Source organism: Vombatus ursinus, unplaced genomic scaffold (genome assembly GCF_900497805.2).
Source record: "Vombatus ursinus unplaced genomic scaffold, bare-nosed wombat genome assembly UNPS02014859.1, whole genome shotgun sequence".
Classification (NCBI taxonomy): domain Eukaryota; kingdom Metazoa; phylum Chordata; class Mammalia; order Diprotodontia; family Vombatidae; genus Vombatus; species Vombatus ursinus.
The window spans coordinates 715,200-743,180 of NW_020954637.1; the positions used below are offsets into that span (position 1 = coordinate 715,200).

Below are 27,981 nucleotides of genomic sequence, written 5' to 3' on the forward strand. Positions count from 1 at the left end.
TTGAGCTGATTTGTCCTCCTCCTTAATCAGGAACTTTGGGAAGACACACCTTTGTTCCCATCACATTTCCATTGATTGCAATATTGTCAAAACTTTGAATACACTGATCAGTAGAAAATCTCTGTCCTGGGAATATGGAATCAATTTGACAATTGGTCAAAATCATTTGAAGCCCAATATGGTGATTAAAGAAAGCAACCCCAACTGAGTAATACCATTTCTGGAAAAATGAGCAACCAGGGGCACCTAGGTGGTGCAGTGGATAGAGCACCGGCCCTGAAGTTAGGAGGACCTGAGTTCAAATCCAGTCTCAGACCAAACACTTGACACTTACTAGCTGGGCGACCCTGGGCAGGTCACTTAACCCCAATTGCCTAAAAAAGAAAAAAAAAGAAAGAAAGAAAAATAAGCAACCAGACTGTGACAATAAGGTAACAAGACATTGTGTGGCTTAGAAGAGTCTATTTTAAAAGTGGAGTCCTAAAAACATTTTAGGAGATGAACACATTAGTATAGAGTCCCGTTAGAGACAAATCACTTTAATGTATTAGTTTTGACGTGTTTATCAATAATAAATTCAGGGCAGCCAGGAGATAACAGTGGATAGAGTGTCGGACCTGGAGTCAGGAAGACCTAGTTCAAATCCAGCCTCTGACATTTCTTAGCTCTGCAATACTGGGCAAATCACTTAACTGCTGCCTGCCTCAGTTTCCCCAACTGTAAAATGGGGATAATAATAGCACCTATCTCCCAGGGTTGTAGTGAATATCAAGTCCTTAATAAATGCTTGTTCCCTTCCTTTCCTCTCATTTATGTAGCCCACTGCCCACTGTTAACTGCAGAGAAGATCAATTGTTACATAACAACACATAACAACGCCACACATGCCTACAGTGTTTTAGAATTTTCTATAGCACTTCCCTCAGAATAGCTCTGTGTGGAAGGGAGTGACTTTTATTATTATTTCTTTTTCTTTCTTTCTTTCTTTTTATTTGTTTTACAGATGAGAAAACTGAAATTCGGAGATGAAACGTTATGCCCGAGGGACATAGACCGGCAGTCAAGATGAAGCCTAAGTGTCCTGTCTATACTACTCAATGCTGCCCCACGTAAGCAAGAAGGAAAGGCAGGGGCCCAGCTGTTGAAGCAAATACAGGATCTCATGTATCAGATAGGGGTTGATGGCGGTGGTTTTATCTTTTTGCTCTCACTGGATATACTTAGTGGTGTTATTCTACTATCATCTGTGTGACCATGAATAATCCACTTAACCTGCGTCTCAATTTCTTCATCTACAAAATAGGTATACTACTACAGTGGAAACCTCATGAGGTTACTGCAAGGCTTGAGATAAATATAAGTAATTTGTTGTTGTTCTCAGTCATGTTCAACTCTTTGTGACCCCATTTGGTGTTTTCTTGGCCGGAATGGTTTGCTATTGCCTTCTCTGGCTCATTTTACAAATGAAGAAACTGAGCCAAAGAGGGTAGAGTGACTTGCCCAGGGTCACACAGCTAAGTAAGTGCCTGAGGCAGCATTTGAACTCAAGAAGATGAGTCCTCCTGACCCCAGGCCTGTCACTCTATGCACTATGGTGCCATCTATCTGCCCTAAATATATGTAAAGAGTTTTGCAAATGTGAAGGCATCACCTATCCATTATCACTCATTCTTTTTTCTTATGTTCCTATTTATTGTGACTTTGAGCATAAAGGTAATGGGGCACCTAGCTGACTATACATTTTAGTTGGTTCTTTCTTTTCCATTACAAATAGAATTTTTTTTTTTGGCTAAATCAATTAAACAGTTCCTTAAAAATTAAAGATCCCATTTTAACACAAAAACGAAGTGAACAGAACCCTGGATTAACAGTCAGGAAACCTCTGTCCTAATTCTCTATCTGCCACGAAGTAGCTGTATGACCTTGAACAAGTGATAATACCCCTCTGGAACTCAGTTTTCCAATTTGTAAGATATAGAGGTTGTACTAAATGATTTGAGTGGAATTAGGCCTAGATTGTAATTAAAAGTCCTAGATTTCATCCCTAGCTACTACTGTCTATGTAACTTTGGGAAATCACCCTACCTCTGTGGGCCTCAGTTTCCCTTGCTGTAAAACGAAGGGGTTGAACCAGATCCTTCCAGCTCTACACCCTATGATCTCAGGGTCTAAAGTTCCTACCAAGATTCGTACCTTTGGCTATTTTTCTCTTGAAGATATAAAAATACCACCTCATGAAGAGTCAACAGTTCTGGAATTAAAGCAACTGACACCATCACCATCATCATCAGATTGCATTTATAGTATTTTATATATGTGACCCCGTTTCATCCTCAGAACAATACTAAATGGTGGCAAAAAATTGGAAATTGAGGGGATGCTCATCAATTGGAGAACGACTGAACAAGTTGTGCTATAGGATTGTGATGGAATACTATTGTGCTATAAGAAATGATGAGCAGGTGGACTTCAGAAAAACCTGGAAAGCTTACATGAACTGATACAAAGTGGAATCAGCAGAACCAGGAAAACATTGTACACAGTAACAGCAATATTTTGTGTGATCATCTACTGTGAATAACTTTGCTATTCTCAGCAACACAATGATCCAAAACAGTTATGAAGGACTTTATGATGAAAGGTGCTGTCCATCTCCAGAGAAAGAATGGGTGGAGCCTGAATGCAGATTGAAGATACTTTTTCTTTACCTTCTTTATTTTTCTTGCGGGTTTTTTTTTTTTTTGGTCTGTGTTTTCTTTCACAGCATGACACATGGAAATGTGTTTTGTATGACTACACACGTAGAACCTATGTCAAACTGCTTGCCTTCTCAATGAGGAGGGAAATGGAGGGGGGAAGAGAATGTGGAACTCAAAATTTGAAAAAAAGAATGTTAAAATTGTTTTTACATGTAATTAGGGAAAAACAAAATATTAAATTTTCAAAAAGAAGAACACTAAGATGCAGATAGTGTAAATACTGTTATCCCCATTTTGTATATGAGGATATGTGAGCTCAGGGAAGTTTACGTCCATACCGAAGCTGTTAGTAAATGTCAGAATCTCAGAGGAGGTGGTAAGAACCTCAGAGCTGCCTCGCTCAAACAGGAATCTGCTTGGCACCCTATCTGAGGAGTGGTCATCCAGATGAAGACAACTGGTGAAAGGTAATTCAAGGCTTTATGGGACAGTTTGCTGCATTTTTGGATAAAGATTCCCAGATTCGCACCCCATCCCCACCCCTGACTTCTGTTTTTGGCTTATTCTATTACACGTGCAGCAGGAAGCCACCCGCCTTGAACTCTGGCAGAACCCTGGAGTTAAGGCAAAGGACTCCATGTCACTCACTCTGTTTTTCTGTCTTAGTTCAGTATCACCTTTGTACCACTGACCACATGATGAAATCACCACTTAAGAACAATTCATTGTGTTATTTTAAAAAAATTAACTTTATTTCTTACAGTTTTGAAAAACAAAAATTTCTTGGCAGGAATCAATAAACTTCCAAAAGGATTACATTCTGCTTCTGCTACCTTTACAGCGCAAGGTACACGTATGTCCTTGCAGCACAGCATACTCCACAGTTGCTGATAACGCACAAGCCTGACTACAGTGAAACATTAATGACATACGACACACCTCCCAGGATCGTAGAGGGAGGGAGGACCTCTAAAACACAACACACACTCAAAGCCTGAATCAGGGAAAACAATGACTCAACACACCAAGCAGGGGGTCTGAGCAGTCGCGTGTAAAAGGGTGAGCTGGGAGTTAGACAAAACAGTCTACAGAGGCCTCTCTTCTTACGGGTGCCATCTTAGGACAGGACTGGCAGCTGAAATGGACGTCAGTACATCCTGTAAACACTCTTTCTGGTTTTGAAAAACTGCAGAAAGAGTAACAGAGAAATCACATGGCACAATGACAAGGTGACTGCCTTTATTTACCCTTTGTCTCATTCCCAAATCATGGCCATAGGGGACTTTAAATGAGTAAAACAATAGGGAAGACCCCACCATGTGAACAGGCAGGCCTTTCATCATAATGAGGATGTACATTTGGGAAAAGATCCTCCAAGGAGTACAGGAACTCCCTGGGCCCATGATTCTGCTTCAAGAAGCAGGAGAGGGGAGAGAAGGAAATAAGCATTTATATAGTGCCTACTGTGTGCCAGGCACTGTGCTAAGCGCTTTACAAATACTATCTCATTTGATTCCAGAAGGAAAGCTGCAGGGCTAGAAGAGCTCAAATTCCAGGGGCTTAAGACAGCAGAGGGTCAGGAAACGTTGTAGTTTTCACCATCTGAGGACCCCTCACTCAGCAGGAAAGGCCTTTCCAATTCTGGGGACAGTTTTGACTCCAAATGATATTGGTGCTAATAACCTTTTTGATCAATCAGTCTAATGATTACTGTTTTTCAGTTGGCTTTAATGTATGCCAGTTATAACAAAGGCCTCCTGGGCATCTAAAACATGTTTTCAATAAGCAAAACAATGGTTCTCCCTGCAGAAAGTGCCTAATGCATGTTGCAAACATCATGCAGAAAAAGGGAGTTATGCTATTGAGTCAACATATTCAAACACTGGGCCAAATCTGAAAGTCTTATTTTCATTCATTCAATGAATACTTGGTGAATGTTTATTATTACACAGACAGACTTCTCTAGATAAGAAGCAAATGGCTGCCCAAACTTCCATTCCCTTCCCTTGTCATGGTCAATGTAAATTTGGATTTTCAGTACTAGAAAATTAAATGCAAAATGTGCTCCCAGAAGGTGGGGCTATACAAAGCAGGAAAAAAAAGTGGTTTATAGAAGTTTAATTCATGTCATACAACATAAGGAGCACAACTCTAGAGAAGAAAGAAAAGCAAACTGAACAACAGCACCGGGAGATCATGGGGGATGTTAGATTTCCTCCTGCTTTTGTATGCTGGTAACTCTCCTTTGTCAGTAAAGCCACAATCTAACAAGGCCAAGGGATGCTGGGCAGCCTCAAACACATACTCAATCCCAAATGGGCTCTTGCTTTATCATCCATCACGGTTCCCCTTTAAAGTGAGGCTTCACCCCCAAGTCATCCTTCTCCTTCCCCTCCAAAGCATGAAGTTGAAGTCTCAGTCTGCTGTAAGATATGCGCTGGAGAGACTTCCAAATGGTTTCAGGGTCTTATTCTATCACATTAGACACAGGTTTTAAGCATAACATTTACCTTAAAATCTCACTACAATTTTTTTCTGAAAAGACCAATGCATCCTGCTGGAGTGGCTGACTACTGAGATGACAATATTTAAACAGACTCCCATTATGCTCCATTGGACTGAATTAGAACATTAAAAAACCCACAAAGCATCAGTGCTGGTTTATGATTTAAAAACACAATAGCCAAGGACGGAGAAGACTGCACCTGCAAACTGACTTCTCTCTGGGGTTGCAGAGGGAGTTCTCACATAGTCCTTCAGTGGTCTCAAGAGTACCAGGTTTCATTTTTTCCTCTTGTGGTGCTTTATACAGGGGAAATTTCAAGTACTCTTTGGAAGAAATTAGGTAATTTTGTGCCCTGCTTTCTGGAATGCATCCTCGGTGCTAAGCAGCAGTTCTGAGGTTCTGTGGGCATTCTGTCTCTATGGCACAACTGGCATGAGCTCGCCTTCAGGGAAGCAAAGGCAAATCCCTGGAGTACAAAGGGACATGAGGCCTCTGGGTCCTGTAAAACCTCTACTGTCTCCATGAACACACTCCTTCAACACCCACAATTCTCATTCACAAGGTTATTCACCCTTTTCTCAGAAGCCCTACAGAAGCTCTTGTCCTCCTCAACTGAATCCGCCACGCCAGGAGAGAGTCTTTGTCGCCCATGGAATGAACCAAAGGGGGCAGAAAGGGCAGCTTCCTTCTTGACCACTCTAGTCTTTGTATTCACATCAATCATCTTCCCTCTCTCCTCCCCTCTCCCCCTAACACAAGGCACCTTTTGCTTTCCCAAAATGCTCTAAATGAGCTGCTTGCTCAAATAAAGGTTATAAACTCCAGAGAAAACATGGCCATTACAGTTATTCAGACTTGGGTACAAATGTTAACTTGGTTTACAACAATACAATTTCAATAGCAAAAACACTGCAAGAATTTGGTAAAAGAAAAAAGTGGTACATAGGAGAGTTCTTCATTCTTCAAGATAGTTAAGTGAGCAGGATGCCTAATTGCCCCAAAGGCAGAAGCTACAAGACCCATCAGGTTCCAAAGTGATTCTAATAATGAAAAACCAAAAGGTGTGGATAATTTTTACTTAAACATTCACCTGGTGAAAACTGGGCACTGGAATTGTCCATGTGCCACCCTCACAAAAAACACAGAATGCCAGCATTGGGAGAGGCCTTCGAGAGCTTTAGCTAGACACCCTTCATTTTATAGATGAGGAAATAAGAGGCCTCAGGAAGCAACATTTGCCTCAGGTGACACAATGGATCTCTGTGATGGGACCAGGATTCAGCATTTGGATTCTCTGCCCAATGTCCTTTCCAAGTGTGGGCCAAGCTGACTCCTTTCCTCAAAGCTTTATTGGTAGTTTGTTTAAAAAGAATTCACTCTCTAAAAAGATTTTTCAACTCATCCAACATTCTCAAAAAAAGGGGGGAAGGAGGCAGCTTGGCTGCCTCCTTCAAAGAGCTTCCTGTCTCACTGATGGGATGAGTCCTAACTGGCAGGTGAAGAGGGAGTGGAATGAAAATTCGTGGATTGTGGCTGCTGGGAAAGTCATGACAGACCACGGCTCCTTGTGAGGAGCCTGAATGTGTTCTCGAGCCGTTTCCTTACTGAGAGGACTCATTCTGCAGCTCTAACCTGGGGCCAGCTGGGCAAGAAGATAACTGGCAGTCCTGAATTCAGATTTATGAAGTGAACTCATTAAGTGGTTGTCAAATAAGCTGCCAAATGCTGATCAGAACTGAAGAAGTCGCTGATTAATCATTCTTCTACTAAATTTACATTAGAATTTATCAGTGATAGATTCCAGAAGCAGATATGTGAATATATGTATAAGTATGTGTGTGTGTGTGTGTGTGTGTGTGTGTGTGTCCATGTAACTAGGAAGATTTCAGAATGTGGAAGGACCAGGGACATTTGGAAGATTAAAAAACAAAGTATCTGCAGTGAAACATAAGCCCACAGAAATCTACCTTGCTGTCATTAGAACAGGTACCAGAAATATCTGGAGCCCACTGAGGGGCACTTTTAAAGGTGCTTTCCCTCTCAGAAGGATCCTGTGCACAATGGACAAGCCGTCCTGTGCTTTAGTGAACACAAGCAGGCACGCTTCATCCCCAAAGCAAATGTGATGAGTCAACCAATTTCTTTCTACCCCACCACTCTTAGAAACAGAAAACTGAGCGCATATAGACTTATTTTCAAATTACAAGCCACCTTCAGAAAATCGATCATCTCTTTTTCTCTGGATTATGGGACAGACATAACCAAACACACGTAACAAAACAAACACCCTCAAGGACCAGTGGAACAACAGTAGAGAAGTTAATAGACTAACACTGAACGGCTAAAAACATGTTTTTACTCTAGACAGGAACACGGTTAGTTGCAAATGGCAATCTATGATTAGCCATCTGACACCACAGTCAATCATGCCTACTGGCAAGGTGTCCCGCAGGGAGCTAGCCTCTAAGAAGGCATAGGCTTCAGGAAGGGGGTTCTGTGTATCTCTTCCCTCCAGACTTTCTGTTAAGGGTAGAGAACTACAGTATGCACATGGAAAGATGCCAAAGTTTTCATCAATCAAGGTGAATTCGGCATTTCTTTCCAAAAAGTTGAAGAAAAAATACTTTGAAATGGGCCGATTCATTTTCTATTAATTCTCCTAGACATTAGACTTCTAGCCGTGCAAAAATGTTAGTATATACTGAATAGCATTAACATTTGATCAATATATTAATTAGAAGCTAGTATATCAGTACAAAAATACCCACGCTGAACTGTTACACTAGAGACTATATTTTTAAATCCATAAAATGGTACTGTACTGGTGAATATAGTTCCAGTTTTTGGTACCCCATGCTACATGATATTAGAGAAGTTAACATTGCTGGAAAAAATAAAACCACCTTCCTAATTTTCCACTAGTAAAATATGTCAGAGATGCTACACTGGGGGGCAGTACTATCCTTTAAATTAAAGTGCTGTTGAGAATATCATCTAAAATTCTGAACATGAAAGACAATCACCAGTGAAATCTGCTGTCACCTTGGACACGACTTTCAGAACAGCACAGGACTGCTGAGCACAGCAGGTCCGTCCCCTGACACTCTGACTGACCCGGGCCAGCAGCAGGGGGCAGGAAGCTGCTCTTCGTGACCACGACCATGTGAGGTCCCTCCTGGCGCCGCTGCCTTCACAGCGCACAGCCGAAAGCCGGGGGGTCGCTTCGGGCCGTCGAAGGCGCTTCGGGACGCCGGGTCGGGGTGATTTTCTGTTTGGGATTCTTTGTTTCTTCCTCCTCCTCCGTCTCGCTCTCACAGACGTGAACAACCACGCTCGGGGTGGACTCCGTCCCGGCGTGAAGCTCGTATTTCTCTCCTGCAGAAGGAACAAAAATCAAGACCCGGGCAGTTGGTTCCTTGAAGACAAAACACTCGGCTGTTGAGGTGCGGCAGAGAATGAAAGCCGACCCCCTGAGCCTCCCCCTGGGCATGAGACGCTGGGACAGCCGGTGAGTCTATGAAAGAGGGGCGGGGACGCACTTGAGGCCCTGGCCGGGGCTCACGGGGCAGGGAAAGGAAGGAATTAAACCGACTGGTAAAGAGTGGCTCTTTCAAAGGTGACCCGTCTGGGGCCTGGAAGGAGGAGGCTTAATAAAAACTGTGACCATCCGTGTGTGGAACAGTTTTCAGAGAGGCTGTGTGGGGTCGGTCTGACCGCAACAGAGACCGAAATGAAGGGTGGCCCATCTTGTAGAGGGTGCAAGGCAAGGCCTCTTTTATATACGAATAATCTGATTGTTTAAAGGGTTTTTTTAAATAAAAACGGATAAAATATGAACATACAGAAACACAGGCATCAGGGACACAGACCATTAAACTCGACCTCTCTGCACTGATAAAGGGTTCCGTAGAATACCCCAAAATACTTGTAGCTGCACTCTGGGGGGTGGAGAAGAAGGAAACAAAGCAGATGCCCACTGAAAATGGCCGGATAAACCGTGGCACATGAATGTGAGGGAATATGAAGCCTGTGCAGTAAGGCACCACAAATACGCTGGCTACAGAAAAGCACAGACAGCCACATGTGAGCTGATGCAAAGTGAAGTCATCGGAGCCAAGAACACAACATACACAGGACTCCAATGATGTAAACAGAGAGAACCACCAAAAACCAACGGAAAACGAAGGCTGCAGAACTACAAAGGGCATGCTGGACCCCAAAGAATAGCTCCAAGGGGGCGCTCATCCACTCCTCCCTAGGGCAGAGCGGAATCTGCAAATGCCAGCTTTTTTATGGACTGATTGGTTGTGCTGAATTTTTTTTCTCTCTTCTTTCCCTCTTTAGGGATTTTTTTTTGTTTGTTTGTTATACGGGACAACTCTCTGGAGGAGAGATATAGGAGGAAATTTAGAGTAAAAACTAAAATATGTGAATAAAAATAAAAATTTTTTTTTTTTGCTTTTTTTTGACTAGGCAATGGGATTAAAGTGACTTGCCTAGGATCACACAGTTAGTAAGTGTCAAGTGTCTGAGCCCAGATTTGAACTCAGGGACCTGACTGCAAGGCTGGAGCTCTATCCACTGTGCCACCTAGCTGCCCCTAAAAATTAATTTCTTTAAAGAAAAAAATTGGGTGTCTCTGAAGACTACAGAATGGTTAAAGCTTACCTCCCAGTTCATTTACATGCAACTGTTTTGAGATCCTGGGGTAGTGAGGAGGTGGAGCCCAGTGTGAGCTCAGCGCTCAGACAAGGTAACTGAGCTCCCCAAGGTTAAGGGACTTGCCAGTGGAGAGACGCCTCGCACGCTGCCCACTTTACCCTGTCTGATGTTACTGAAGTGGGCACAGGCAGGATGATCATTTAACAAGAGAATCATAAAATGTTAGACTGCATGGGGACATTAATGGAAGAGTCCTTAAAGGACCTTTAGTCCAAACTAGTCTTCCGCCACATGACGAAACTGAGTCTCAGAGAAAAAGTTAGCTGTCCAAGGTCACACAGCTCACTAGAGGCAGAGTGGAGACTAAAAGCCAAGTTTCTTAACTTGTTTGCTCAGTCGTTCAGTCATGGCCGCCTCTTTGTGACTCTGTGGACCATACCGTCCATGGGGTCTTCTTGGCAAAGACACTGCAGTGGTTTGCCATTTCCTTCTCCAGTGGATTAAGGCAAACAGGGTTAAGTGACTTGCCCAGGGTCACACAGCCAGCAAATGTCTGAGGCTGGATTTGAACTCAGGTCTTCTTGCCTCCAGGCCCAGCACTATCCACTGTGCCACCTAGCTTCCTCTTCTTAACTCCTAATCCTGTGCTTTCCCCTTTACACTGTGGGGTACAAAAGAAAGTAGAAACAGATAAATGTGGGTGGGCTTAATGAGATCTCTGTGCTCCTGAGAGTCTGTGGAGCTCTAGGAAAGGCTGCTTGATGTTCAGCTCAAGCCTCTGCTGACTTGTAAGTCGGGTCAGTAACCAAAAAGCTCTCCCAAATTCTAGTTGATTGTGTGGTGAAGAGGTGGGGAAAAGGGGACTGATCAGAGCTGGGATGAGAGGTGTTGAAATGAGGACTCTGAAGAGTCAATGGCAACTTGGCCAACCCAACTGTCTGACTGACCCAACTGGCTGCATCTTAGTTTCTCCCTCAACAGATCACGCACTGGAGGCTCCTCTTTCACAGGGCTACAAAGCTCCGTGTACTGACAGAGGGTCTGGAAGAAAGGGGGCTGCTCCATGTACTAGGAACTGAGAAGCCAGGCTCACAAAGCACCTCCCCACTCTGGGCTTTCCTCTGCTTCTGCGTCAAACAAGAGAGGTGGCCTCTCTGTCTGATGACCCAGAAGGCCCAGACAGGGTGAGCCCCCATTTACCAAAGCAGTAACTCTTCACCTTGCTTCCATCCTGGCAAAGCCCTTCCTTGGGCAGTTAGTCTGGTGAAGCCCATGGAATCGTTCTCTGAGTAAGGATTTTAAGGCATCAGAGAACAAACGAGACTGATGCTATTGAAATTCAGTCCTCAAAATGCCCAAAGAAAACTGACCCCAGGTTAGAGCCCTTACGCTAATAAAGAGAGGTTGGGGCTGTCAAGGTACAGCCCTCCCTCTCCTCTGAATCCAACCTTATGGCAGGCTAGCTGCACTTCCCTACAAAATATCCACAGCAAATATCCACATCATCACCCATGAATCAGATCTTTTTTTTTTTTTTTGAGAGGCAACTGGAGTTAAGCTATTTGCCCAAGGTCACGCAGCTAGTAAATGTCAAGTTGTCTGAGGCCAGATTTGAACTCTAGGGCTGGTGCTCTATCCACTATGCCACCTAGCTGCCCCAACTCAGCTTACATGGCATTTCTTCTGCTCTTGTGAAGGGAGGATGGAGGAGGCAGAGGAAGAGACCAGAAAGACGTACAGAAAGTGAACCAGGCAATATAACAAACAACTTCCATAGCTACCTCATGCCACACACAGCCCACACATTGGGCACGGCCCTCAATGCAACAGCTGCAAAAAAGCCCACCAAACTCATGTAAGAAAGAGGTCCTTACCAGGACCCAGCTTGGAAACAGCACAAAGTAAGTCGTAGTTTATGACGGGCATTGCGTCTTCACCCTGCTTCCACCCCACAGGAGGAGAGGCCGGCGGGGAGATCAGGAACTGCTTGACGGGCTGCGGGGGGAGCAGATACGCTTTGTCTCCTGGCTCGCTAGTCATCTGGACCTGGACAAGCAAAGAATGACTTGGTCAACTGGGATTCCCAGGCTTTCTTATCAGTAATGCCCAATCAGGACATTAAATCCCCACATCACTAATAGAAGGAAAATGGAAAACTCTCTACTACAGCATTACAGTAATACTAAAGGTTATCCACGAAGTGCGTGAGGTGATGGGCCTCGGCCATTTTGTTTTCTCCTTCATCTCAGACATGGCTGGACATAAATGAACGTAACTAAGTCTATTTTATTAGGTCCTCTGCTCAGGAAGATGGGAACCAGTCAGAAAGTCTCAGTGGGGCACATAACATTCTAATCACACAGGAAAAAATATCTAACACGTGAAAAGAAAGAAATTTAAATATATTCAAATCATGAAAGAGAAAAGGAAGAGATCCAGGGCTCATTTTCAACCAGTTCCTCCTAAGTGATTCTAGCTAAAAGGAAAAGGACACCAATGGAGAGGTTAGGACACTATGTCTAGCCAGTTCTGAGTTAGCTTACAGGTACACTCGCCTCAGCAATGTTTAAATTCTAAATTGTCTCCTCCCTTTTATTCGCTGCCACTGCAACACAGAGTAGGCCTGAGGGGGCATCTCCACAAATCCCCTTATATTACAGATGAGGCAAATGACTTGTCCAAGGTCATTAGCAAATGGCAGAGATGGGGTTCGAGCTCCCATCTTCTGTTCCTAGATACACACACTGGTGAAGGTGGAAGGGACCTCAGATCAGCTGGTCTACTTTCTTCACTCTCTATATAGAGAAGATGAGGCCCCCAGGGAGGGCTTCTTCAAGGTCACACAGCTGGTCAGCAGCAGGGCTGGCAACCACCCCCAGGCCTCTGTACTCCTCATCTGATGCTCTTTCATCAGGTCACAGATCTGAAGTTAGGAGAGACCTCAAAAAACCATCGAGCCTGCCCCTGCCCTGCATTTTACAGGTGAGGAAATTTAGAAAGATTAAGGGATTTTGCCAAGAGTCACATAATTGACCTTAGGCAGCTATGGCGCAGTGAACAGGGTGCTGGGCCCAGAATTAGAGAGACTTAAGTTCAAATCCAGCCCCAGATGCTTATTAGCAAGTGACTTAACTGCTCTCTGACTCATTTTCCTCATCTGTAAAATGGGGATAAGAACAGTACCTCCCTCCCAGGGTGGTTGTGAGGATCAAGAGAGCTAATAATTGTAAAGCACTTAGCACAGGGCTTGGCACATGGTAGGAGCTCCATGCATACTTGTTCCCTCCCCCAGAAAGTACCTCCTACAAACCAGAGAAAAGGACAAGTTTACAGCGGGTGCAATCCATGCCCTGAAGTACCTGTGCAAAATAGAGTTTCAGCTTCTTCCCATCGAAGTCTGTCTCGTGGAGTTCTATTCGGGCTCTTGCCGCTGCTTCAGGTTTGCTGAAATTTATTCTGACTCTTCTAAAGCTTTTAAATAACTGAAATGTAACTTGGTCATCATAGATTGTAAAAAGTGCTTCAAATCTCTCCTAAAATAAGATAAAAACTGTATTTAATGGAAGGAATTTTCATTCACTGGAAATACAAAGCAATGGCACACAAAGTCTATCATGAACTCTTTTATACTAAAAGACACTTTTATACCAAAAGATAATTAAACTATTTACATTGAGACCACTTTCACTCTCACAATTGACACTTTTTCCCCCGACTCATGGGATTCCCTAGGCTGTTAATTTGTCGAGTTTCTCTAAAAGGCCCTCACTTTACAGACATGCCTTGGAGAGCCACCTTGTTGGTTGTTAAACTGGTACTGAATATACTGGTTTGTAAGTTCCACCCAAGCAGGGGTTGTGTCTTACTTAATCTCTCCAACACGTCTCAGTAATGGAGTATGGTGTTTAATATCCGAGTTTGACTGGAAGGACGGGCCAAGCAAAGGGTCCACTCAAGCTACTAGCAACCCTTTAGCGCATTTCTCAGAGTCACCCACTCCTCTACCAAAGACACGTCCCCTATGGAAGACGGGCATAACCCAAGCCCCTTGTGATTATGGTCCGAGTATCTCGTATGACTCGCACCAGGTCATTCAGTAAAATCTTATTTTCTATAAAAACTGAGAATTAGATACTTTGTATTGGGTAAAAATAGCTACAATATCTGAATCAAGCCTGATAAGTCTGCTCAAATTCCTCCTCATCAATGAATTAAGATATAGAAAACTTCCATTTCAATTACACAAAGATAATAAAGATGACATTTTTTTACCAGTTACCTTCAATGTTTTCTGTCAGAAATCGGTTTCTGTTTAAGTATCACATAAAAATGGAATTTTGTTGTATGTACCTAGCACCTTTATTGACATAAACAGCAAATTTTCAATGCTGAGGAAAAACCCTTTCCCCTCAATTTTTATTTTCCCATGTGACATTTTCCCCAGTTTCCAGGAAAGTCTTGAGTTCAAATGTCTACTCCTTGATCAGTTAAACAAGTACATCAGAAAAAAAAATTAATTCAGAAAAGAAATGCACTGGCCTCAAAACTAAATCAGACTCACTTCACAACAAACAGACCAAGAGGCAACCAGCTTACTGCTGCTCAGTTCTGTGACCCACAGATAAACGATTGAGAACATTTTCACAGTTTGGAAATTGGAATATGAAAAAGGAATACAGTGACCTAAAATGATAACAATCATCATTTGTGTACGTTTCCTTTCATCGTCATCATTAATATCATCCCCCAAATAAGCAAAATTTATGTTTCTTGTTTAGAACATACTAAAGCTGTGACTGTGAAACATCAAGTCAACACTTCATTGATATCCTATTTTAGAAGCATTTTAAGAGCTCTGAGTTTGGACACAGTGCACAAGGAGCCAAGGAAGAATCTCACAGGACGTTTAAACAATCACAGAGCTTTGTTCAGTTTTTACTACAATAACGACAACAACAAGAAGAATTTGTGTTTCTATAGTACTTCAAGGTCTGCAAAATCTCACAACAATACACAATGAATGTGTGTTCCTCACAACAATTCTGGGAGGGAGGTGTTCTTCCCATACCCATTTTACAGTGGAGGAAACTGAGGCAGACAGAGGTGAAGTGACTTGCCCAGGGTCACTCAGCCAGGCAGTGCCTGTGGCTGGACTGAACTCGGGATTTCCTGACTCCAGGTCCTGTGTGTGCTCTATCCATTGTGCCACCTCTATATATTCAGGTGTAAAACCTAGTGCAAACTAGTCTTTCTATTCTTACTTTCCCACAACAGAGAGGCATCGTGACATGGTGCATGGAGCCTCAGCCTCCAAGCCAGAAAGTTCCAGGTTCAAGTCCAGCCTCTGAAGCCCATGGGCTGGCCCCACCTAGGGGAGTCACTCTCAGGCCACTGGACGGCTCTCTAGGAGAGCTGCTGACCTGCACTGGAGGGAGTTCTCTATGCCAGTGAAATCACAGTCTGGCACCCTTTTTCTCCCCACAATAGTGACTTTTCGATGGTGACTAATTCTGCCAGACCTGTTTCTCAGTTATGTTCTCCCTTGGAATCTCCTCATGCCAGAAACACGTGGCACCATGGGGTTAACACACAGGAGCTGGCAGAGAGGTATGACTCTCCTGTGATCCCGTGGGAACCAACCTGCAGAATTCACATCCCACACTGGCAGCTCCTGAACTCCTTCTCCTTCTATGAACAGGAACCAGCTGAAACTGCTCGGACCCCATGGGAGGGGTCATTTGCCTTCATCCTCACCTGTCTCCCTCTCCCCACTGTGATAAGTTATCCTTAAAAAGCCTCTCTGCACAATTGTACATAGTATTTTGTTGAGTTGTTTCTCAGCTGTGTCCAAGTCTTTGTGACCCTATTTGGGGTTTTCTTGGCAAAGATACTGAAGTAGTTTGTCATTTCCTTCTTCAGCTCATTTTACAGATGAGGAAACTGAGGCAAATAGAGTAAAGTGACTTGCCCAAGATCATACAATGAATTCAAGAAGTCTCCCTGACTCCAGATCTGGCACTCTGTCCACTTAGCCACCCTAGTTACCCTGTATAGAGTACATCCAATCCAAATATGAAGATATTTAGACAAATCAAAATCTTATTTTGTCATCTAATTCCTTATCAGAAATTTATGTCAGGAATTGCCTAATTTAATACACATGCCTTAAGATACTCCTAAGATACAGCCTGACATGTTAGGCAACTAAAAACTGCTAAAATTTAAAAACTCGTGTTTGGGGAGTATAAAATTGTGGGATCCCAAAACACTTGCTTTGCAAAAATTTATAACATTTTAGAAATATTTTTAAGTTCACTGCTTACACATCACTATTATTTAAATCATTTTTGTTAGGATACTTACAACTAAAAACCACTATTTTTCCTAACTTCCTAATTAATTGGGAAAACTTAACCTCCACTGGCCTAAACTGGAACTAAATGGGGGAAGGGGAGAGGCCTTGGAGATACCTGGAAGAGTTGTCATACAGTCATGTGTGCCATCCTGCAGGAAGAGCCCACACTCTGATTCCGTCTGCTCTTACTTAACCAACACATCTCACCAGCTGGATGATCTGGTTTCCCAGAATCAATGGGCCAGAAGGAAGATGTGGCATGGAGAGCACAATGATGCTGGTGGACAAGAGCAGCCTAACAGTGATAAAAGAAACAGAAGAGAACCCACAGCTGAAGAGACAGAGCGGTTTTGTGCTTGGCCAGGTCACTCTGCAGGAAGAAATGATCACAAGGATGATGATGCTGAGTCATCAGGGAAAGGCTACCCTACACTCCACGATGCTTGTTTGAGAAAGAAGAGGAGTATTAAAAACATTCTAGAGAAATCTTTCCATCCCAAATGGTTCAAATGAACATGCTTTGGCATTTGAAAAAAACAAGCTTCAGTTCTCAGAAAACCTCATTTGCCAAAGGTCCCAGACCAATCAGGCATCATGAACTGCCTGCTTAAAAAGCAATCCACACCCTCATGGTTTCACCACCTGTTGTCTTTATTCTGTACAGGAAGTCACCTGTGCCCTTTGCAGGACAGATGGCCAAGAAATGCCCCACAAATGACCGGGCATGTTAACAAGGGGTGACATTCCAATACTCATATGAATGATATCAACCTGTTAATATTTAAGATCACAGATTAATGAAAGTTGTTGAAATTAAAGACATCAAACTATTCTGAAAATTTTAGTCACTTCAATTGAGCAGGTATTTCCTTAGTTTTTGCTAATCCCTATATTAAAATACTACATTAGGCAGGGAAACTGCCTAGTTTAATATACTTGCTATGCAAAGTAAAACAAAACATGGTATTCTACTGTCTATAGTTCACCAGTACTTATTAAAAACAAAATAAAAAATACCGCCAAGAAACATGTAACCAGCATAAAACTACCTTTTTTTTTTTTTTAAAGACAGTAGGTTGCAGATAGGCAACAGATACACAGCACCAATGTAGGACATGACATCATATTCATACTTGGCCTCTTCTGTTTTCTGTCAATAATATCCAAACAGGAAATGTAAACGTAGGATTAGCTATGGACAGCACAGTATGTTTTACCAGGGGTGGGGAATCTGTGGCTTCAAGGCCACATGTGGCCTTTGGACTGAGTCTAAGTTTTACAGAACAAATCCTTTTATTAAGGGGATTTGTATATATGATATAAATTATTTACATAGAGATATAATTATATACATGTAATATATAATATATAATATAAATTAAATTTATAGCAACTGGGATCTTAAGGTATATATAGTAAATTAAGCAATTTTTGGCATAAAATGGAAGGCAGTAAGGAAAAAAAATAGACTTTTTGGTGAACATTCTCAAAGATTTCCTTCCCTCATCTCTCCAGCTCATTATTTTGTTGCTGCATGTTCAGGTAAGAAGATATGATCTTAGATCACAGATCTAAGGCTGAAAAGAACATCTGCTTCTTAGAAAAACCCAATAATAACAACAATAATAACTGACATTTATACTGTGATTCTAAGTTTACCTGACACTTTGCAAACAGGCTCTCATCTGACTCTTATAACCAGAGGAAGAAGGAGCTACAAATACTACAATGGAGGCACATCACACCAGTATTTTACTTATAGGACTTTACCTACACAGATGAAGGAAGGAAAGAAAGAAGAAAGGAAAGGAGAGAGGGAGGAAGAAGCAAAGAAGGAAGGAGGGAGGGAGGGAGAGAGAGAGAGAGAGAGAGGGGAGGGAAGGACAAGAGAGGGAAAGAGACAAAGATGGAGACGGGGAAAAATGATAAATTACTTAGGGTAAGTGAATATAACCCTAAGAGATGAAAGACAGCAAAGTCCCACATAAACCAAAATCTTCATTGTAACACTTTTTGTGTTGGCAAAGAACCAGAAACATGGTAGATCACCATTAATTGGGGAATGGCTACGTAGTTTGAAGGATACGAATGTAACAAGAGTACTTGCTCTATGAGAAATGAATGACACATGGAAAATTCAGAGATGCTGATGGGAAGATACAGTGGTAAACAGCACAGATTTGGAATCAAGGGAATTAGGTTTAAATAACAGCTTAGTTGTTTACTTGAGTGTGTCACTGTGGCTCTTCCCCTCTTCTGACCTATTTCCTCTTAGTAAAATGAGGGCCTGGATAGCCACTCATTCCCTTCAAGGTCTAATTCTAACAATTCAAGGTTCCTATGAAGTGATATAAAATGAAGTAAACACAGCCAAGAAAACAATACAAGTCAAGGCTACAACAATGTAAGTGAAAAGAAAAACAAAACAACTGAAACCAAACACTCTGCAATTAAAATAACCAAACTTGGCCTCAGGAAAGAGCCTTCTTTCTTTGCCTGGGTGGGGAGCTGCTGGGGTGGCTGGTATTGCTAGTTTCTTTCTCCTTTTCCTTTTTTATTCTTTGTCATAAGGGCCAGCTTGCTGGGGAGAGGGTGGGAGAAATGCATCCCAAAATGAGGATGTAAAAACAAAAGAAAGATTAAGAAAAGAGTGTGGCTAGCTCTTCGAGGCCTCCTACTCGGTGAGGATATGGTCCTGGAGCAAGCCAGAGATAGAAAAAACGAATCTGCTGTTAGCCGGCTGTGTGAGCGTCTCTCCTCTTCATGCACCAGTCTATTCCTTCTGCTTAGGCCAGTGGAGCCCCACCTGCCGAGGAGACATCAGCTAGAAGGTAGAAACCTGGGTTTCCTTTGTCTCTCTTGTGTCATCTCTTGCCTCACAGTTATTGATGTGATTAACCTTTAATGTAATCACACTAATAGAATCACCCATTTGATAATATCCTATCCCTCCTTAATAGTTTTCCTGCGGCTAAGTCTTTTGCCTTTTTTTTTCTATTTGAATAGAAGCCCTGGTTTCTGTCTTCTTCTGATCAATAGCTCAGCTGAGTGCAGAATAAAATAGATATTCAACTGTTTCCATAGCAACCTCCTCAGATCCATCTGCTATCTGATATAGGCTATCTTCCTTTAGAGACCTTCACCCCTTTCCAACTACATACCTTTGGAGATAACAAACTGTACAATTTAAGGCATTTTAAGGTTTTGTTTTGTTTTTTTTCTTGGCTAAGCAATGGAGTTAAATGACTTGCCCAGGGTCACACAGCTAGTAAGTGTTATGTGTCTGAGGCCGAATTTGAACTCACGTCCTCCTGAATCCAGGGCTGGTGCTCTATCCACTACGCCACCTAGCTGCCCCCATTTTAAGTATTTTCAAGTCATTTTTACAATACGCAATTTTTGCCAGGGTCAAAGATTTAGACACAGATGGGGTCTTTGGGGTCCCCTAGTTCAACTCCTTCACTTTACAGGATGAGAGCACTTGGGCCCAAGTGGGTCTGGTGACACAGGCAGTAAGAGGCAGAGCCGCCTTTCTTCATTAACAATCCTTGGGATAGCTAGCACAAATACTATTCCCATTTTAAAGATGAAACAACTGAGGCCCAGTCAGTCAACCTCTCTGGGCTTCAGTTTCCTATTTGTAAATGGGGGGTAGGGGTGGTGGTGGGAAGGACTAAGGTGTCTTCTCAGCTCTGAATCTCAAATCCTATGACACTATGATTCTAAAATTCCTTCTGAATCGAAGTGAATAGTAATGTCAGTGTCCCCTTCTGAGGAAGGGATGAGAACGAGGAGACCATTACCACCAGCGGTCCAGACCAGAGGCACAACTGTTCTGGGGTAGCCATGGTCCCAGACCCAAAGAAACCTTATCAGGCTTGTTAACAGCTGATCTCTGCTCCTTCAGATGCCCAGAACAATGACCCCCCCCAAAAGGGGCATTTCCAACGGCCAGAACAGCACCATCCTCCTGACCCTCCTCCTGATAAAGGTGGAGAATGATGACAGCCCCAGCATCGTGCCAGGCCTGAGTCCCGGCAGCCGTCCGGTGGCAGGTCAGGCTTGGTTCCTAGCAAGGACTGCCAGTCTTATCAGCTGCCACCAAAGTGTAGGCCCTGCCCTGGGGGTGAGGGTGCAAGAAGGGAGAACCCATCCTGAAGGAGAGCTCTGCCTTCTTGCTCCTCATTTCCAGATAAACAAAGGGATGGATGAGCTTCCAGCATGGCTGCCTGCCTGCCAAGGCATCCTGTGCCTGCTGTCGGTAGCAGAGCCCTACTGTATGCATGGCTTCCTCTTAGTAGAATGTGAACTTGCTGAGAGCAGAGGCTGTCTATACTTCTATTTGTATTCTCAGGGTTCAAAACAATTCTTGGCACATAGTAGGTGCTTATTTTTTTCATTCATTCATTCTTTAGTATATTTTATTTTATTCTAATTTTGTTATAATTAACAATGATCATACAATACAAATACTGTAATTTTCTATTAAAGAAGTTAATTAATCCGAATACTTCATTCTTACCCCATGCCAGATGAGTTCTTTGCATATACAAAATCAGTTAATAATCATTTATTAAGCTCCTGCTATGGTCCAGGCACTGTGCTAAGCCCTGGGATACAAAGAAAGGCAAAAACCCAGCTGATGCCCTCAAGAAAGTCTCAATTTAAAGTGGGAGACAACATGCAAACATCTATTTACAAATAAGATACATACAGGATAAATTGAAGGTAATCTCACAGGAAAGGCACAGCATTAAGGAGGACCAGGAAAGGCTTTTTTGCACGAGGCAGAATTTTACCTGAGACCTGAAAAAGGCCAGGGAAACCAGGAGGCAGAGGTGAGCAGTGAGAGCACTCCACGCATGTGCCCCTAACTGTGCTGATCATAATAATTAATTATAAAATAAATTCATGCCTGCACTATTCAAAGAGTCTGCTATACAGGAATTCTCTTTAAATTGAATCTTTAAGATAAATCTGCACGCATTCCCAAATGTAGGGCTATGTTCTACCTAAGTGCTGCTAAGAAACTCTTCTCAGGGGGCAGCTGGGTGGCTCAGTGGATAGAGCAGTGGCCCTGAAGTCAGGAGATCCTAAGTTCAAATCTGGCCTTGGACACATAACACTTACTAGCTGTGTGACTCTGGGCAAGTCACTTAACCCCAATTGCCTCACCAAAAAAGAAAAAAGAAAAAGATTAAAAAAAAAAAAGAAACTTCCCAGGCATCAGAGGACACTCTGAAAATAGCTGGGGGGGAAGGGGAGCCTGAGCACTTTTTTTCCCTGGGTAATTTAATTATTTCATTAATAAGGCCAGCAGGTTATCAATAAAAGGATGGTCATTCAACTGTCTTTCTTAGACCAAAGACCCTAATGGCAGTAGGGTCACAGTTTATATGCCCTGTGAAGAGCAGGTACTCCTGAGGGGCGGAAATCAACTCAGATTGGTTAATACAATGGGAGGTGTGGGGTATATTAAAATGAAGGTCTTGGGGTGTATAACTTAGGTCACTCAAATCTTGGCCAAAGAGACATCAATTTCCATATCACCTGTCTTGATAATAGGGAGAATAAACCTTTCCCCAGACCGGTCTGCCCAAACACAATGAGCAGGAATACATATTCATTAGCCCAAACTTAGAATTTCCTTTACTATCTGATTAGATTTTGACTTGGGTGAAAATATCTAAGAGAAATTTCCCACACTGGTTGGTTTCTGGATGAGGAAGTAGAAAAGGGGAAAAACCTTGGTCCTAATACAATAATTAGTTATTAAATACTAGAGAGTAATATTCATTTCTCACATTCTCCCATTTGATTCTGAGAGATGAAGTTTCCTCAATGAATCACTAACATAGTTACCAACACTTCATCAAGGGTTCTTAACTATGGAGCTTATGATGGGTAACAATGTGAGGGGAAAAAAGGAAGAAATTGATTGACGTGTTGACAAAACCAAAGGAGGCAGTCAAGTAGTAAGCAGATCTTACAGATAAAAGACACAAAGGGAAAAAGTAAACAATAAACAAAAAAACTGTCCATTTAAGGCTCAGAAGTCTCATTTCATACAGCTGTCTGATTCTCAGGTCAGCATCTGATGAGGCTCCCTGGTCTGGGCATGGGGAGCCTGAGCACTTCTAACAAATACTTAGACTAAAGAGAAAACATTCTTCTCAGAAGATGAAGTAAAAGCTGAACATACTAAAACGTGGCCTGAGAATCAAAAGGCTGTCATTCTATTTTAAAACATGAGATGGATTCTTATAACCCTGGGGAATTCTGACATCTGTCTTGTATGTAGAGAGCTATGCAAGTCTAAGAGCACTACACAAATGTTAGAATTACCTACAAAAGAGGTGAGAACACAGGGCAGGACAGTGCTAGAAGCTTCCCACTCCATACACATCCCGGCATGATCTTTCACCCTTCACATGCCTATGCTCTAGGACTCCTAGCACAGGCATAGAAAGAATGATCAGAAAGGCTGGTGGGCAGGAAATGAGCGCTTAAAATGTCTGTAAAGATAGACAAGCGGCGAGCTTTCCTCCTAGACCCCCAAGTTATCTTTTCTTTGAAAGTGGCTTTTGATGTGTTCTAATGAAAAAATAATTCCTAAATTATCTAATGGCAAAAATTAACTGACAGAAGCAATGACACATTAAATTACTGGATCACTTTATCGGGGGGGGGGTGGCAATACAATTACTACAGATAAAATATAAACTGTCCCAACATTCGCGGGGGTCAGGGGCACAGGACCCCTTGAATGTGAAATAACTCTAATGATAACTCTATTATAATGGGAATAACTCTAGGCCCCACCCAAACCTTTATTTTTAGTAATTTGGATTATATTTATTTTATACATAATACAAGTAAAACAACACACTGCACCATTAAAAAGTTGTAGCTTCTACCCGAGAGATTAGGAGCTAACACATTATGCAGTCTTTGCAGCCCAGGGTGTAGCTGCAGCAACTGCTTCCTGGACTTCCTTCTCCTACCAAAAGCTCACAATATAAAAATCACCGTCCCAGGAAAGGGGTGGGGGTGGGGGTGTGTGGCATAGGGCTGCATCTAAATGGTAGAGAGACAAGGAGGAGGCATTCCCAAAGAGAGTGTGAAGCCTGTAATTCTTTGGCACGTTGAAACTTTTAGGAAAATTTAACTGTTTATAACAAATTTATGAATGGATACTTGTGGTAGTAAATGATAAAATAGATTGATAACATGCATTTACATATTTATGCATTTATGACTTACCAAATTTTTTTAGTTTTCTTTATATATGTGCATTATCTGTGATTTTCCTCAGTATGCTGCAAATCTCCAAAAATTCCCATTTAATTATCAACGGCCAATCCTCAAATAACCAAAACTGAGAATATGGAGGGATAACTATAATTTATCTGCTATACTCTTTCAATGATACTTATGGAACATTTCCTTTTGCCAGTGGTATATCTACAGGAAATCATATATGTTATACAACCTAAGAAATCAATCCTGTTATTATTTAAAGAAGAGTTCTACAGGTAATCCAGATCAGAGGCTGAAAATAACTTAAATCATCCACCGTGGCTGTATTTTTTTATTTTATTAGGGGATTTGTTCTGTGAAGTTTGGATTCAGTCAAAGTGCCACACTTGAGGCCCTAGAAGACTACCTAGAGGTTCCCCACCCTTGCTATACCATCAAGTCAAATACTAAAACGACAAGTACTATCTCCTCTTGCCAGCAACGTCCCACTTTATAGGGAACACCAGCCAGTACACGACACCAAACGCACTAAAGGAGTCAGAAGTCCCAGATTGGATGGGCACCAGGAGCCACCCAATGGTGAGAGGTGATATTTTTTTCACCATGTTGAAGTGACCCTGTTCCTTCCTCCTTCCTCCTCCTCTCCTATCCCCTCTTCCAAAAGGAGAGGTAGGGAAGTCCATCAGTCCAGTGAAGCACAACACAAGGGAATAGACTGCTCCCCATCCCTTTGCTTTGACAGTAAAAAAAGATGAACCTACCACTTTGGGTACTCTAAGGGATGCGTGGGTTCACAAATGTCACTACTGCCTCTGGTGTCCTGAAGCAGGAGATCTGTCCATTTCAAGGGTCCCCAGAATTGAGAGGGGTGCTGTGCTCGAAAGGGACAAAATCACCTGTTTCAGGATCTACTAGATACAAGGTTCTCCAGTTCTGAGGCAAAAAGTTTCATTTGTTTGGCAGCAAGGAAACAGAAGATATTACTATGCATCAAAAAGGTGTATGCCAGAGTATAAAATACCCTAAATGAAGAAAAACACCATTCTGATAGCTTAATAATGCAACACGGACACATAATGTTTCGAAATCTTGAGATGCCAAAGGGAGGGAAGGGGTATTGTACATGGGGAGAAACTTAAATCTACAAACTTCTATCTTTCACAATACTTTCCATCAGCGGAAGGAAAACGCTAACTGATACACTACTCCCTGCATCAGGGAAACAGATAAAGGACAACCCAACCAGCAAGAGGAAAATATGGACTGTAACTTGTTTTTTCCAGCTATTTACTATGTTTTTTTATAGTCTTAGCTGGTATCTCACTCAACACGCTGACTTTTGGAATGTAAATTCTCAGAAGGCTGGGTCTTGTACAAATCATAATCCATGATGTCAAGCAGAATGTCACGGTATAATGTAACAATAAATACTACTGATGAAGCCATGTTGGTTTATTTTTCACAGTAACAGACTGTCAAATTAAAAGTATAAGAGACTGTGAAAATAGCTGTATTTTAAAACATTAAGGGTATTCTGCCTCCACACGTGGGTGTAACTAGAGAACATGGATTTTAAGAAGCAGTCTGGTATACTATTAAGGACTGATAGAAAAGTCTGAGTTCTTTGACGGGGTTCTGAGTTTTGAGACTTCGGGCAGATCATAAGGTGATCTTAGGCTGCATCAAGAGGAGGCTTAGCAGTCCGTCAGTCAGAATAGCAAGTAAGCTTTAAGTGCTTACTGTGTGCCGGCCCTGTGTTAGATGCTGGGGGATAGAAAGATCAAAATACAAGGGTCCAGATCCCCAAGGACCCTCCATTCTACTGGTCCAGACCTGGACATATGAAGCACATACAAAACACACCCCAAACACGTAGATGGTGCTCTCGGGGCTGGGTGTGGGGCAGGGCAAGAAAGGCTTCATGCTGAAGGTGGTGTTTGAACACAGCTGTGAAAGAAGCTGGGGAGGCTGAGAGGAGGGTGGAAGGAGGCTGTGCATTTCAGACCTGGGGAACAGCCAGTGGCACAAAGCCACAGAGATGGAGGATATAAGGTCATGTGTGAAGAACAGCAAGAAATACTAGGCTGATCATTTTCAAATGGTGGTCAGGGAGCCTCTGGGAGGCCCTGAGACCTTTTCAGGGGGTCCAAGAGGTCAAAACTATTTTCACAATAATACTAAGACATTTTAATTTTAAAGACGGCAAATATAGATAACTAAAACCCACATAAACAAGAGCTCTTAGTGGGGGGTGTTCCTTAGTAATTTTTAAGAACATAAAATGATCCTGAGACTCAGAAGTCTGAGAACTACTGGACTAGACCACTGAATGTGTGAAAGGGTGTTCTGGTCTGGGCCTGACTCAGGCTAGTACCTCAGTAGGTTAAGTTTGAAACTGGAACAAAATGAAACACTTGTGGGTCCTTGCAGAGTTAACAAAATGAGATTGACTTGGCCGGAGCTTAAGAAGCCAATCCAACAAGGACAGACATTGCTAACCCTGGAGTTGATTCTGCTGAGCCGACCTCCCACAGAGACCCACCAGCTGAGCCTCAGAGAGCCCCTTCCTCTCCTCCAGGAGATGAGGAAGTGAAGTGAGTCCTAAGAGCCCCCTGAGCCAACTAAATCTTGAAGAAGTGCTCAAAACTTTTCAAAGAACAACTAACCCAACCTGCATGGGTGGAGGGATTAGGGTATTGCTCCTACTACAAGGGGAATAACATGCAGTAAGATGGGAAAGGTTGATTCGAGTCAGATTATGAGGAGCTTGTATTTGATTCTAGGGGCATTTATTGATTGGGATTTATTGATCAGGAGAATCTATGCTTTAGGAAAATCACCTTGGTAGCTGTGGGGAGGATGGGATGGAGAAGAGAAAGAATGGAGATAACTGGGAAAAGGGAAATTAAGTCAAAAAACAAGAAAATGAGCTCTGTCTTGAGCAGACTGAATTTGTGATTCCTGTAAGATATCTTGCTCTCAAGGTCCGAGAGGCAGTTGGTAATGAGGGACTGTAGTTTAGGAGAGATAAGGCCTGGGTATACAGATTTAGAAGTCATTTGTATAGAAATGATGACTGAATCCATAAAGGTTGACAAGATTATGCAGTCTAGACAGAGAAAAAAGCCCAGTCAGAGGCTTAGGGGTACCCTCACAGTTGGGGGGGGGGCAGGACAGGGATAACAAACTAGCAAAGCAGATTGAGAACTAGTCAGAAAGGCTGGAGAACCAAGGGGAAGCAGAGCCATGAAACCTCAAGAAGGAGAGAAAATAGGATAAAAGAGTGATTGACAGTTTCAGATGCTGAAGAACTCAAGAAAGACCTGATAATTAAGAGCTCCTTGTTAACTTTGGAGAGAGCACTGTGGGCAGAATGCAAAAAACTGAGGAGTGAGACAGAAACAAGGAGGGCAGACAGCTTTTGATAAGAGTCTGGTTGTGAAAGGGAGGAGAGATATAGGATGATAGCTTGAGTTCCGGAATGGTGGTGTCAACTGGGGGTTGTTAAAAATGGGGAAGACCTAGACAGGTTTGAAAGCAGCAAGGAAGAGGGGCAGCTAGATGGCGCAGTGGATAGAGCTCCGGCCTTAGAGTCAGGAGGACCTGAGTTCAAATCCAACCTCAGACACTTGATACTTACTACCTGTGTGACCCTGGGCAAATCACTTAACCCCGATTGCCAAAAAAAAAAAAAAAAAAAAAAAAAAAAGAAAGCAGCAAGGAAGGAAATTGTAGAAAGGAGAGATCTACCAGAGGAGACAGAAGGGAATGAGATCTTCTGCCAGGTGCAGATTTTGACTACAGAGGTCCTTTTAAACTATGAGATCCTGTGATCCTCTCTGGGCCTATGGTTTCCTCATCTGTAAACGAGGGAGTATAGGGATATTAACCAGGATGATGTCCAAGGTTCCTTTCCAGTTCCATGAACCGCTGATTTTATAAGATCATGTTATATCCTGTAAGTAATTAACCTGTATTTTTTTTTTCAAAATACTGTATGACGGGGGGCAGCTAGGTGGCTCAGTGGATAGAGCACCAGCCCTGAAGTCAGGAGGACCTGAGTTCAAATCCGGCCTCAGACACATAATACTAGCTTTGTGACCCTGGGCAAGTCACTTAACCCCCATTGCCCAACCAAAAACAACAACAGCAACAAAAAAAAGATCAAATATATACCTGGAAAAAGATCCCCTGTAAGACCTCCCCAACAAGTGGTCATCCAGCCTTTGCCAGAAGACCTTCAGGGACAGGCAGCCCATCCTACACTGGGACAGCACGGCACCTGGCAGAAGATCCCTGGTAGCTTGCTTAAAGACCTCAAGTGCGGGGGACTGTAGTGCCCCCCAAAACTGCCTCTTCTCCTTTTAAATTGTTCTAATTGTTAGGAAAATTCTCCTTCCATCAAGCCAGAGTTTGCCTTTTTGCAACTTCTGCCCCTTCAGTGCTCCTCATTCTAGAGGCCATTTGCAATGAGCTCCCTTTTCTCCCCTTTACCATAG

At 42.7% G+C, this 27,981-nt stretch overlaps 1 protein-coding gene across 2 annotated transcripts in view; it reads right to left on the reverse strand.

The window, feature by feature from the left end:
• Positions 1–3,424: 3,424 nt before the first annotated feature.
• RCAN3 (RCAN family member 3) overlaps positions 3,425–27,981 on the reverse strand; it is a 38,780-nt gene continuing 14,223 nt past the window's right edge. For both annotated transcript variants that reach the window (XM_027841406.1, XM_027841407.1), the window contains exons 3-5: positions 13,227–13,400; positions 11,742–11,913; positions 3,425–8,580 (exon numbers count right to left, since the gene is read on the reverse strand). In XM_027841406.1, the coding sequence (XP_027697207.1) occupies positions 8,396–8,580; positions 11,742–11,913; positions 13,227–13,400 (531 nt within the window). In that variant the 3' untranslated portion in view covers positions 3,425–8,395. The remainder of the gene's footprint in view (positions 8,581–11,741; positions 11,914–13,226; positions 13,401–27,981) is intronic.